The sequence below is a fragment of the Passer montanus genome, unplaced genomic scaffold (assembly GCF_014805655.1).
Source record: "Passer montanus isolate IOZ18808 unplaced genomic scaffold, ASM1480565v1 scaffold112, whole genome shotgun sequence".
Classification (NCBI taxonomy): domain Eukaryota; kingdom Metazoa; phylum Chordata; class Aves; order Passeriformes; family Passeridae; genus Passer; species Passer montanus.
In genome coordinates, this window is record NW_024357836.1 from 66,932 (window position 1) to 80,311 (window position 13,380).

At 60.9% G+C, this 13,380-nt stretch overlaps 1 protein-coding gene across 1 annotated transcript in view; it reads left to right on the plus strand.

Moving 5' to 3' along the window:
- FBN3 (fibrillin 3) overlaps positions 1–13,380 on the plus strand; it is a 76,670-nt gene that overhangs the window by 49,552 nt on the left and 13,738 nt on the right. The window contains exons 27-46 of the mRNA XM_039733381.1: positions 1,725–1,850; positions 2,259–2,384; positions 2,700–2,822; positions 3,101–3,226; positions 3,329–3,454; positions 3,841–3,963; positions 4,621–4,743; positions 5,350–5,475; positions 5,846–5,968; positions 6,250–6,372; positions 7,070–7,231; positions 7,838–7,906; positions 8,119–8,244; positions 8,676–8,801; positions 9,221–9,370; positions 9,873–9,944; positions 11,191–11,316; positions 11,543–11,668; positions 12,646–12,771; positions 13,225–13,341. Of these exons, the coding sequence (XP_039589315.1) occupies positions 1,725–1,850; positions 2,259–2,384; positions 2,700–2,822; positions 3,101–3,226; positions 3,329–3,454; positions 3,841–3,963; positions 4,621–4,743; positions 5,350–5,475; positions 5,846–5,968; positions 6,250–6,372; positions 7,070–7,231; positions 7,838–7,906; positions 8,119–8,244; positions 8,676–8,801; positions 9,221–9,370; positions 9,873–9,944; positions 11,191–11,316; positions 11,543–11,668; positions 12,646–12,771; positions 13,225–13,341 (2,445 nt within the window). The remainder of the gene's footprint in view (positions 1–1,724; positions 1,851–2,258; positions 2,385–2,699; positions 2,823–3,100; positions 3,227–3,328; positions 3,455–3,840; positions 3,964–4,620; positions 4,744–5,349; positions 5,476–5,845; positions 5,969–6,249; positions 6,373–7,069; positions 7,232–7,837; positions 7,907–8,118; positions 8,245–8,675; positions 8,802–9,220; positions 9,371–9,872; positions 9,945–11,190; positions 11,317–11,542; positions 11,669–12,645; positions 12,772–13,224; positions 13,342–13,380) is intronic.

The window sequence follows — 13,380 nt, forward strand, 5'->3', positions numbered from 1 at the left end:
TGGCACAGGGCAGGGCACAGCCAGAGCTGCCCAGCTCCCCAAACACTGCACTGATCAAGCCCTCCATGGGGAGCTCTGTGCCCCCTTCCACCCTCTCAGTTCTAGGGGCTCCCTTCCTTCACCTGCCCTTTTAACCTCCCTTTATCCTCACACAGTTCCTTCCAGCTCCTCCTGTCTGCCCAAGGCTTGTTTTTATTCTGTCAGAGTCTCATCTGTTTTCAATTGAATAATTCTTGTTTGGAGCTTAAAAAATCCCATCAGTGACCTCAGTACCTCAGTTTGTCTCCAACAGCTCAGCCAGACTCCTGCTGTCCTCTTAATTCCTGGCATTCCACGTTCCTGTCCTCTGTCCAGCCAGACTCACTTGTCTCACTGACCTGCTCTTAATATTCTGCTTTGGCTTGGACTTTCAAACCACTTCAAGCCATGATTCAACACCATTTATTTATTTTTCATGTTTTATTCTCTGTGCTCTTTAAAATAAATCACTGCCCCTGGCAGGGGCTTTGTCTTTTCCATACAATTTGTAGCGTGGGTTTCCACAGCTCCCACTGATCATCCTCCTCCTCCTCCTGCTCCATTTCTGGGACCCTGGGAATGTCACAGTCCTCACCCATGACCTGCTGCCTTCTTGCAGTAGTCGGATTTCTAATCTTTATAGGAGGATATAAATTTCATTGTTCTTTTTTGAAATTTAATGCTCACTCTTACTTGTCCAATTCCACTTTATCCTTTTTTTCTGCGTGACAGGGAGCTGAGTCATCTCACCCCAAAGGGGGTGGTGACGTTTTGTCATTCCCTGTGGTCAAGGATTAACTTCTTCCCACCTGTGTTTGGCAAAAGAATTTGGCTTCAGCCTCCTGAGGGAGGAATTCTTTCCAGCCTGGGATTCACCAGGAGCAGGCTCCCACTGACCTGGGGGTGTTTGGTAGGACCCTGTCACCCCCATTTTCAGGTGTGTCTCAGTCCTCTTTACCTGAAAATCTCATCAGTGTTTTAGCCAAGTCAGGGAAAATAACCCGTTCTTAACGTCAATGCTGGAGTCAGGAAAATAAACATGAGAGGAAAATGAGTTTTTAAAAATATATCCAGCCTCAGTCCCTTTCTCTGCTGTCACTGAGGGGCTTTGGGCTCTGCTGAGGTCGAGGCACGAGCTGGGATTTCCCAACACTGAGACTCCAACCAGGAGACCACTGGAGCCCCTGCCCTGTTAACCCTGTGATATTCCCTGCTCTGGGATCCCAGCCCAGCTTTCCCTGCCCTGTTACCCCTGTAATATTCCCTGTCCTGGGAGCCCAGCCCTGCACTCCCTGCCCTGTTAACCCTGTGATATTCCTCATTCTGGGATCCCAGCTCTTCATTCCCTGCCCTGTTAACCCTGTGATATTCCTCATTCTGGGATCCCAGCTCTTCATTCCCTGCCCTGTTAACCCTGTGATATTCCTCATTCTGGGATCCCAGCTCTTCATTCCCTGCCCTGTTAACCCTGTGATATTCCTCATTCTGGGATCCCAGCCCCCCTTTCCCTGCCCTGATAACCCTGTGATATTCCCTGTCCTGGGATCCCAGCCCTGTACCCCCTGCCCTGATAACCCTGTGATATTCCCTGCTCTGGGATCCCAGCCCTGCACTCCCTGCCCCGATAACCCTGTGATATCCCCGTTCTGGGGTGTTCCTCCAGTGGAGAAGCCTCTGGAAGGCACCAATCCCATTTTCCTGTGCAGACATCAACGAGTGCGAGCGGGACCCGCTGCTGTGCCGGGGCGGGATCTGCATGAACACCGACGGCAGCTTCGAGTGCATCTGCCCCCCTGGGCACGAGCTGACAGCCGAGGGCAACACCTGCATTGGTGAGGGGCACAGCAGGGAATCCCCCCAGGGAGAGCTCCTGCAGGGCTGTGGGGATCTCCTGCCTGTCCCCTACGTCCCATCCCTGGAGGTGCCAAGGGCTCGGAGCAGCCTGGGCTGGGGAAGGGGTCCCTGCCTGTGTCCCTGCCCATGGATGATCCTTCATGTCCCTGCCACCCAAAGCCTTCTGTGCTTCCATGATAAGTGTGTCCAGCTCATCCAAGAGGAGCTCATTCCAAGACCAAAAGCTCCTCCAGACCGAGCTCATTCCCAGCGTTTTGTTGCGTTGATGTCGTTCATTGTGCTGCTCCCTTTGACCAGAGGGACAAATCCAGTTTGGACACCCAGGGCTGGGCACCAGGTGATGGCCTGAGCAGGGCCGGCTGCTCCAAGTGCTCTTGTCCCCTCAGACATCAACGAGTGCTCCCTCAGTGACAACCTCTGTCGCAACGGGCGCTGCGTCAACGTCATCGGCACCTACCAGTGCTCCTGCGACTCGGGCTTCCAGGCCACGCCAGACAGGCAGGGCTGTGTGGGTGAGTGCTGCTCCAGAGGCTCCTTCCAGCACCTTGGGATGAGCCCAGAACCCTCCCAGACACACAGGCAAACAGGGAATGTCCTGGCTGAGTGACAGCCAGATCTGTGCTGCTGGTGCAGGGACTGTCAGCGGCTCTGAGGGCACTGCCAGGAGCTGGGCAGAGGGAATGAGGTGTTCTCTTGTGGCTGGAGGAGATTTGTGTCCTCTTCTCCCACCCAAACTGCTGCCTGGGCCCTTGTCTGTGCAGAGCCAGGGGTTGGGCTGGATCCCTGCGGGTCCCTCCCAGCTCAGGGCACTGTGTGGTTGTCCCCAGACATCGACGAGTGCACCATCACCAACGGGGGCTGTGACACCCACTGCTCCAACTCCGAGGGCAGCTACGAGTGCAGCTGCAGCGAAGGCTACGCCCTGATGCCAGACAAGAGGTCCTGTGCAGGTCAGTGGCCACCTTGGCTCTTGCAGGTGCTGCCCCAGGGGACCTCTGTGTCCCCCACAGCTGGCTCCAGGATGAGGGGACCTCCGTGTCCCCCACAGCTGGCGCCAGGATGAGAGGGTCTCGTTTTTAAGTCCCTTCCAGAGAAAGGACTTTTTTTCCTGGATGGATGATTTTGCTTTGCACTGCCACATCCAGCCGCTCACAATTTGGGATTTCCTCCTTCCCCCTCGTGCTCCAGCTCTCACTGTGTTCACCTTGGCATGGTCTCCCCTGTGCAGATATTGATGAGTGTGAGGATAACCCCGAGATCTGTGACGGGGGGCAGTGCACCAACATCCCCGGGGAGTACCGCTGCCTCTGCTTCGACGGCTTCATGGCATCCCTGGACATGAAGACCTGCATTGGTGAGGCCCTGGCTGTGCCCTGGGCGTGTCCCAGCTCTGCCTCCTGTCCCCAGAGTCACCCTGGGGTCCTCGGGGTGTCCCATGGGTGGTTTTGTCCTGCAGATGTGAACGAGTGCGACCTCAACCCCAACATCTGCCTGCACGGCGAGTGTGAGAACACCAAGGGCTCCTTCATCTGCCACTGCCAGCTGGGCTACTTCGTCAAGAAGGGAACCACGGGGTGCACAGGTGGGAGCTCAGCACGCCTGGGGGTGAGAAAAAACGGGAAACCCCTCCCAGAGCTGCCCTGGAGAGAGCCCCACCCCGGGGTGCTGTGTGGGGGGTGCTGTGGGATGTGCTGGGCAGGCACAGAGGGCCAGGACCCACCAGCTTCCAGGGGATGGCCAAGCCAGGAGCTTGCCCTTCCTCCTGCACGTTTGCCAGGGCTGAGCTCCTCAGCTGCAGGGTCCAACCCCAGGCAGCCTCTCCCCCAAACCGTGGGAGCTGCGGGTGCCCAAACCCCGGAGTGGGATCAGCCCGGGCTCAGCTCAGACTCAGCCCAGGCTCAGCCCAGGCTCAGCCCTGCTGTGCTGGGGGAGCTGAGCCGTGCCAGCCCTGCTGTCCTTCCTCTGCAGACATCGATGAGTGTGAGATTGGGGCCCACAACTGTGACATGCACGCGTCCTGCATCAACGTCCCCGGCAGCTTCAAGTGCAAGTGTCGCTCGGGCTGGCTCGGGGACGGGCTCAAGTGCAACGGTGAGTCCTCACCAGGGCAGGGAGATCCCTCTGCAGGCACCTGGGAGGCTGGGCTGGGCTCCCACTGCAGCACCAGGGCGTGGAGGCCTTCAGCCTGGAGGAAAGGAGGCTCAGAGGGGACCTGCACAACTCCCTGACTGGAGGGGACAGGTTGGGGGTCGGGATCTGCTCCCAGGGGACAACAGGACAAAGGGGAATGGCCTCAGGCTGGGCCAGGGGGGGTTTAGGTTGGATATTGGGAAAATGTCTTAATGGAAGTGTCCAGCTCTGGCCCAGCCACCATCCCTGGAGGGTTTAAAGCCATGCAGATGTGGTAGTTGGTGGCATGGTCAGTGGCTTGGCAGTGTCCTGGGGGTGGCCATGGAGGCTCTCAGGGATGTATTGAAGCCTCCAAGTGCCCAGACAGTCTCCAGGGCCATTTGTGTGCCCCTGTAGCTGCTCAGGCTCAGGGGAAAGCCAAGGAAAGGCCAGACTGGATGGGCTTGGAGCAACCTGGGCTAGTGGAAGGTGTCCCTGGGGCTGGAACTGGGTGATCCCTGAAGTCCTTCCCACCCAAAGCACTCTGTGCCTCCCTAAGTGAGCCCAGCTCATCCAGGAGCCCAAGTTTCATTCCAGGTTAGCCAGGCCAGGCACTGACAGGCTGTTATCCATGCCTAGACCTGGATGAGTGTGCAACTGAGGAGCACAAGTGCAACCTGAACGCCAACTGTGTGAACACACCTGGCTCCTACCGCTGCGCCTGCCGCGACGGCTTCAACGGCGACGGCTTCTCCTGCTCAGGTGAGCCCAGGCTGGCAGAGCAACGGGGCTGGGACAGGCACCAGCCCCTCTCCTGGCCTGAAAAGACAGGTGTCTGCTTAAGGAAGGCAGCAGCCTCCACTGAAATGGGAAATGCAAACCCCCTCCCTCCGAGCTGTTATAATTTTGAAATTAAGGGGCTCACAGGTAAAGATGTGGGAGTAGGAATAACAGTTCTTTACTAGGAAAATTAAAAATAAAAAAGGAATAGTGCAAACAAAACCCCCCAAAAAACTGCTGACAGAGTCAGAGCAGGAGCTGACCCTATGTGTCAGGGTGGTGGCACAGCAGAAATAAAGAAAACTGCCCAGTTAACAGGAGATAGCTGCCCCACCTCTGACAGAGGAAATAGAACACACACAACCTTTCAGTCCAGGGCAGCCCCTCTGAGCCACCAGCCTGGCTGGGTGTGCCTTGGCACAAAGCACAGGGCAGCCCAGTCTGTGCCACAGACAGCTCCAGCAGGGATCCAGCACCTCCTGCAGGGGCCTGGGGAGGCTCAGGGCCATGGCAGGAGAGGGTGGGCAGGCTCCTGGGGTCCCCTGGGCTGGCCGAGGGCAGCCCCCAGCCCTGTGTCCCTCCCTGCAGACGTGGATGAGTGTGCAGACAACGTGAACCTGTGTGAGAACGGGCAGTGCCTCAACGCCCCTGGCGGGTACCGCTGTGAGTGCGAGATGGGCTTCAACCCCACCGAGGACAGCAAGGCCTGCCAGGGTGAGTGCCCGGCTCTGACCCGCTCCTGGCCCTCTCTGTCCTCTGCTGGCACCTCCTGAGACAGAGCTGAGCCAGAGCCCAGCACCTGCTGGTGCCAGGCTCCTGAGTGCCACCTCTGCCACTGGCAGCGGTTGGTCCCCAGCCTTCAGAGAGGTTGGGCTGAGCCTGGATTCCTGCAGAATGGAAAACCGGGAGAGCAGGGGTGAGGGGAGACGGTGGGGTGGCCCAGCTCCCCCAGGAGATTGTCTCAGATGGCACCAGCACCATCCTGGGCTGGGTTGGTCACAGCTGGGCAGGAGGTGGGAGCAGCAGCAGCCTGTCCTGGCCCTCTCCCTGCCACAGCCTGTCCCCAGCTGTCCCTGTTTTGCAGACATTGATGAGTGCACCTTCCAGAACATCTGTGTCTTTGGCACCTGCCAGAACCTGCCCGGCATGTTCCGCTGCGCCTGCGACGATGGATATGAGCTGGACAGGAGTGGGGGCAACTGCACAGGTCAGGGCTCCTGCCTGCTGCTCGGGGCCCTGCTGGGCTCAGCTGGCCCCATCCGTGGCAGCCTCAGAGCAATCCATGGTCCCTGAGGTGTCTGTGCTGCTGGGGTGGCCAGCAGGGACAGCTGGGGTGGCTCTGCTCCTCCTCTGGGCAGGGAGGCGAGGGTGGCACAGGGCAGGGGGTGTTCTGGGTGGGGGTACACCTGGGCACAGAGCTCAAGCTGGGCTGGGCTCTCCTGGCAGCGCTCAGCTTGATCCTCAGTGTCCATCTGTCCGTCCTTTCAGACATCAACGAGTGTGCAGACCCTGTGAACTGCATCAACGGGCTCTGTGTCAACACCCCGGGCAGCTACCTGTGCAACTGCCCCCAGGACTTCGAGCTGAACCCCACGGGGGTGGGCTGTGTGGGTGAGTGAGACCTCCCAGCCACCCAGACCCACCCTCGGGGTCCTTCTTGGTGGCCCCGTGGAGCTGGAGATGGACACGAGGAGGGTGGCTGGCCCTGCCTGGCCGTCCCCCGTGGGTTTAACCCTGCAGCAGCAGCAGAACCCACCTGCTGTCGAGTGTGCCCCTCCCTGCCTGGCTGGCCCTGCCTGGCTGGCCCTGCCTGGCTGTCCCCCGTGGGTTTAACCCTGCAGCAGCAGCAGAACCCACCTGCTGTCGAGTGTGCCCCAGCTGGTGTCACTGTCACCGCTGTGGGTGCCCCTCTTGTTGCAGCCATGTTGCTCCAGGGCAGCTCTGGAGCTGTTTTATTCCCTGGCAGTGCCCAAGGTCAGCTTGGATGGGGCTTGGAGCAGCCTGGGACATTTGTTCCCTGGCAGTGCCCAGGGCCAGGCTGGATGTGGCTTGCAGGATGATCCTTCAGGTCCCTTCAGCCCAAACCATTTGGGATTCCGTGATCCCACCCCGCTCCCAGCACAGGGCCCCAGTAACCCCCAATTTTTCCTTACCCCTGGAAGATTTCCCACTCCTTTGCAGCCCATGGCAGGGCGTGGAATGGCGTCACCTTCAAGGCCCCCTCCATCCCAAACCCGATCCCATTCCTCCAGCACCCCCAAGCTCTCCAGGGGAGCTGTGTTTGCTCAGCAGCCCCGTGTGTGTGCAGATACCCGCGTTGGGAATTGCTTCCTGGACACGCAGGACCGAGGGGACGGGGGCATCTCCTGCAGCGCCGAGATCGGCGTGGGCGTCACTCGGGCCTCCTGCTGCTGCTCCCTGGGCCGTGCCTGGGGCAACCCCTGCGAGCTCTGCCCTCCAGCCAACACCAGTGAGTGGGGAAGAGCTTGGGGTGGACACGGGTGGGAAGGAGGGGAGAGGGGAACGTGGCTCCCTGATGGATCCTCAGCCCGGACTGGAGGTGCTGAGTCTGGGATTTGCTGCTCCATCCACCCAGGGCAGGGCAGAGGTGGAGAGGGGTGGGGGAGGCCAGGCTGTTGTGTCGGGGGGGTCCAGGTTGGGATGTTTCATTCCCAGTGCACTGGGCTGGGGGGGAATGTGGAATCCCCCCTTGGAAGGAAGCTTGGGATGGGAAGGAGGGGCAGGGTGGCTCCCTGATGGATCCTCAGCCTGGACTGGAGGTGCTGAGTCTGGGATCTGCTGCTCCATCCACCCAGGGCAGGGCAGAGGTGGAGAGGGGTGGGGGAGGCCAGGCTGTCGTGTCAGGGGGGTCCAGGTTGGGATCTTTATTCCCAGTGCTGTGGGCTGGGGGGGAATCTGGAATCCCCCTTGGAAGGGAGGGCAGGCTGTGGGATGGCTCGGCAGGGGATGGGGATGGAGCTGCTCCGTGCCAGCCCATGGCTGCTCCTGCTGGGCTTCTCCTGGCTCTGCCCACCCTCCTGCTGCCCCTCAGCCCCCTGCCCTCCTTTCTCCACAGCCGAGTACAAGACCCTGTGCCCTGGGGGAGAAGGCTTCCGGCCCAACCCCATCACTGTCATCCTGGAGGGTGAGTTAGCCCTGATGGCACGGCCCTTCCCGAGGGGTGCTGCGGGACCCCAGCCCTGTGGGGACCCTGTGCCATGGCCTTGGTGCCCGCTGACCACCAAGGGATGGACACAAAGTGTGGCTCCCCTTGGCCGTGATCCAGAGCTGGGCTGAGCTCTCTGCAGCTGGGGGTGGCACAGGCAGTGAAAATGTGCCACTGCTGTCCCTCCTCAGACATTGACGAGTGCCAGGAGCTGCCAGGGCTGTGCCAGGGTGGGAACTGCGTCAACACCTTCGGCAGCTTCCAGTGCGAGTGTCCCCTGGGCTACTACCTCAACGAGGACACCCGGATCTGCGAGGGTACCGGGCACAGGGCTGGGGACAGGGCTGGCACCTGCTCCAGGGGCTGGGGACACGGGGGTGGCACCTGCTGCAGGAGCTGGGGACATGGGGGTGGCACCTGCTCCAGGGGCTGGGGACAGGGCACAGCACCTGCTGCAGGGGCTGAGGACAGGGCACAGCACCTGCTCCAGGGGCTGGCACCTGCTCCAGGGGGCTGGGAACAAGGTGGCACCCTGTGTGTGTGCCAAGGTGAGGACAGTGTGTGCCAGCTGCCCCAGGAATGGTTGGGGACATCCCTTCCCCTTTCCTTTCCACGTCCCCTCATCACAAACCTGTCCCCAGCCTGGTCCCCATGCCAACCCCACCCATCCCTCGTGCCAAGCCTGCCCCCACCCCACCCCGTGCCCTTCTCCACCCGTGCCCAGTGCTCTGCCTCCTTCCTCCCACAGACATTGATGAGTGCTCTGCCCACATCGGGATCTGTGGCCCTGGCACCTGCTACAACACCCTGGGCAACTACACCTGCGTGTGCCCCCCCGAGTACATGCAGGTCAACGGGGGAAACAACTGCATGGGTACGGCCCTGGCATCGTGGGGAGGGCTCCAGATCTCTGGGGAGGGCGCTGGCACTGCCATCCCAGAGGGGCTGTGCCAAGGGGCTGGGGCAGAAGGGCTGGAGACAGGGATTCAGAGCTGGGTGATGGCTTGGGCTCCATTTGGAGGTCTTGCCTCCCATTCCTGGGGCTGGCAGTGCCATTCCCAGGGAGCAGTGCCATTCCCGGGGCTGGCAGTGCCATTCCCACGGCACAGTGCCATTCCCGAGGCTGGCAGTGCCATTCCCAGGGCACAGTGCCATTCCCAGGGCTGGCAGTGCCATCTCCAGGGAGCAGTGCCATTTCCAGGGCTGGCAGTGCCCTTCCCAGGGCTGGCAGTGCCATCCCAGGGCTGGCAGTGCCATCCCAGGGCTGTCCCAAGCCTGGCACTGCCATTACAGACATGAGGAAGAGCGTTTGTTACCGCAACTACAACGACACCTGCGAGAACGAGCTGTCCTTCAACATGACCAAGAAGATGTGCTGCTGCTCCTACAACATTGGCAAGGCCTGGAACAAGCCCTGCGAGCCCTGCCCCACCCCTGCCAGCCGTAAGTGCCCCCACAGGCTCCCTGTGCCACCCCTGCCAGCCGTAAGTGTCCCCAGAGAGTCCCTGTGCCACCCCTGCCCACTGTAAGGGTCCCTGTGCCACCCCTGCCAGCCGTAAGTGCCCCCAGAGAGTCCCTGTGCCACCCCTGCCCACTGTAAGGGTCCCTGTGCCACCCCTGCCAGCCGTAAGTGCCCCCAGAGAGTCCCTGTGCCACCTCTGCCCACTCTAAGTGCCCCCACAGGCTCCCTGTGCCACCCCTGCCAGCCCTAAGGGTCCCTGTGCCACCCCTGCCCGCTCCAAGTCCTTCCCATGTGATCCCTGTCCTGTCAATTTTCCCATTTTCCCATGGCATTTGGGGCATGGACACCAACAAAAGGAGCAAGGGGAGCGCTCTGGAGGTGCCTCCAAGCACAGTGGGCACCCCCCTGGTGCCCCTGAGCCCCCAATTCCAGCACTCTTGGCCCTCCCTGGGCACGGCCGTGACCTCGGGGTTCCCTTTGCAGCCGAGTACCAGATCCTGTGTGGGAACCAGGCCCCGGGATTCATCATTGACATCCACACGGGGAAGCCCATTGGTGAGTAAATCCTGCATGCCCAGGGGCCAGGGCTGCTCCTGGCATCCCCTGGCAGCTCCTCAGGCAGGGAATTAAAGGTTGGGGCGTAAATCCTGCATGCCCAGGGGCCAGGGCTGCTCCTGGCATCCCCTGGCAGCTCCTCACTCAGGGAATTAAAGGTTGGGGCAAGGAGAAGGGGCTTGGCAGTGCCAGGGACTGAAGAGGGGGAAAAAGAGTGAATTTTCTCTTCCTGGGAAGGAAGGGCAACAGAGGGAGTTGGTGGTGGGACCCCAGAGCCCCCCCCAGTATTCCAGTGACCCCCTGGGCTCCCCATTTCCAGCCTGGTCCCAGAGCTGAGCTGTTACTGCAGGGAACACTCAGAGCAAGAAGGGGCCACAGCCTGGGTGGAGCCTTCCCAAAACGTCTCCTAATCCCATGTTCCTGAAACTTGCGTGGCTCTGCTGCGTTCCCAAAATTCTGTGGAGCAGCCCGAGGCTGGCACGACCTGCAGGGCTCATCCTGCACCACCCAAGGGCTGCTTTCCTGGTGGCCCTTTGCCTCTGACCCTCTGTGGGTGATGGGAGCGTTCCCCCAGCACCTGCCAGCATGCCCGGGATGCAGGAGTTGGGATGCTGATGTTGAGGATGCACCTGCCAGCATGCCCGGGGTGCCAGGGTGGGATGCTGAAGTTGTGGAACATTCCCTGGATGCAGAGGGGAGGATGCTGATGTTGAGGAGCATTCCCTGGATGCAGAAGTGGGGGATGCTGATGTTGTGGAGCACTCCTGGGATGCCAGGGTGGGATGCTGAAGTTGTGGAACATTCCCTGGATGCAGAGGGGAGGATGCTGATGTTGAGGAGCATTCCTGGGATGCCAGGGTGGGATGCTGAAGTTGTGGAACATTCCCTGGATGCAGAGGGGAGGATGCTGATGTTGAGGAGCATTCCTGGGATCAGAGGTGGATGTTGATGTTGAGGGGCATTCCCGGGATGCAGGAGTTGGGATGCTGATGCTGTGGAACATTCCCTGGATGCAGAGGGTGGGATGTTGATGTTGAGGAGCATTCCTGGGATCAGAGGTGGATGCTGATGCTGTGGAGCATTTTTGGGAGGCAGAGGGGAGGATGTTGATGTTGAGGAGCATTCCTGGGATGCCAGGGTGGGATGCTGATGCTGTGGGACATTCCCGGGGTGCCGGGGTGGGATGCTGGTCTTGAGGAGCATTCCCGGGACGCAGGGGTGGGATGCTGATGTTGCATCGCTGCAGATATCGATGAGTGCAGCGAGATCCCAGCCATCTGCACCAACGGCGTCTGCATCAACCAGATCGGGAGCTTCCGCTGCGAGTGCCCCATCGGCTTCAGCTACAACAACATCCTGCTCATCTGCGAAGGTACCGCCTGCCCCCGGGAGCTCGGCTCCTCCCGCCCCGGGACGCGGCCGCGGGGCTGCCGGCAGCGCCGGGGGGGGATTTTTGGGATGTCCGGGAGCTGCTCTCCCTGATCCCGCCGCTCCTTCCCGGCTGTTCCCGCCGGGAGCGGCGGTCCCAGCCCCGCCTCGGCCGCTCCCTGCACCGGTCCCGGTGCCAGCCCGGTGCCCTGTGCCCTCTGTGCCCGCAGACATCGACGAGTGCAGCAGCGGGGAGACGCTGTGCCAGCGGCACGCCGAGTGCGTCAACATCCCGGGCAGCTTCCGCTGCGAGTGCGCCAGCGGGTACCGCCTGTCCCCAGGGGGAGCCTGCGTGGGTAAGGGCACGGCTGGGCACACCTGGGGAACACCTGGGCACAGCTGGAACACACCTGGATACACCTGGGCACAGCTGGGAAATACCTGGATACACCTGGATACACCTGGGAAACACACCTGGGCACAGCTGGGAAACACACGTGGATACACCTGGAAAACACCTGGGCACAGCTGGGGAATACCTGGATACACCTGGGAAACACCTGGGCACAGCTGGGAAACACCTGGGAAACACCTGGGAAATACCTGGTATACACCTGGGAAACACACCTGGATACACCTGGGAAATACCTGGGATACACCTGGGAAACACCTGGGCACAGCTGGGAAACACCTGGGAAACACACCTGGACACAGCTGGGAAACACACCTGGATACACCTGGGAAATACCTGGGATACACCTGGGAAACACCTGGATACACCTGGACACAGCTGGGACACACTTGGGAAACACACCTGGGAAACACCTGGGAGACACTGGGAAACACACCTGGGGCACACACCTGGGCAACACACCTGGGAAACACAGGGGCCCTGGGACACACACCTGGGACACATCTGGGGCACACCTGATCACACCTGGGAAACACACCTGGGAAACACCTGATCACATCTGGTCATACCTGAGCCACTCACATCTGAAAAACATACCTGGGATACACCTGGTCCACACTCAGTCACACCTGATCACACCTGGAACACAACTGGGCACACTTGGGAAACACATCTGGGACACTCCTTGTCACACCTGAGCCACTCACATCTGAGAAACACACCTGGGGCACACCCAATCACACCTGGGGCACACCTGGCACACACCTGAGCCCACACCTGATCACACCCCCCTTTTTTCGGGGATGACAGCACGGAATCTCATTGTCTGTCATGTCACCTCTCCAAATCCGTGGGCGGGGCTCTGCTGTCCCCACGTGTCCCTCCCTGCCCCTCACCTGCCCCCCCTGGGCTCCGTTCCAGGTCGCAACGAGTGCCAGGAGATCCCCAACGTGTGCAGCCACGGGGACTGCGTGGACACCGAGGGCAGCTACGTCTGCATCTGCCACAACGGCTTCAAGGCCACCGGGGAGCAGACCATGTGCATGGGTCAGTGTCACCCCCCGGGTCAGTGTCACATCCCCCGGGTCAGTGTCACCCACCCTGGGTCAGTGTCACCCCCCGGGTCAGTGTCACATCCCCTGGGTCAGTGTCACCCCCCGGGTCAGTGTCACACTCTGGGTCAGTGTCACCCCCCGGGTCAGTGTCACCCCCCGGGCCAGTGTCACATCCCCTGGGTCAGTGTCACATCCCCCGGGTCAGTGTCACATCCCCTGGGTCAGTGTCACTCCCCTGGGTCAGTGTCACTCTCCCCAGTCAGTGTCACCCCCCCTGGGTCAGTGTCACACTCTGGGTCAGTGTCACTCCCCTGGTCAGTGCCCCTCCAGGGTGACACAAGTCCCTGACACTCCAGGCTGCTGCCAAGGACAGCCGCGTGTCCCGCCAGGCTGTCCCTGTGCCCTGCAGCCACCTGGCCGCTCAGGCGTGTCCTTGTCCCCGCAGACATCGACGAGTGCGACCGGCAGCCGTGCGGCAACGGCACCTGCAAGAACACCGTGGGCTCCTACAACTGCCTGTGCTTCCCGGGCTTCGAGCTCACCCACAACAACGACTGCATGGGTGAGTCCCCGAGCCCTGGGGACAGCGGGGGTGGCCGTG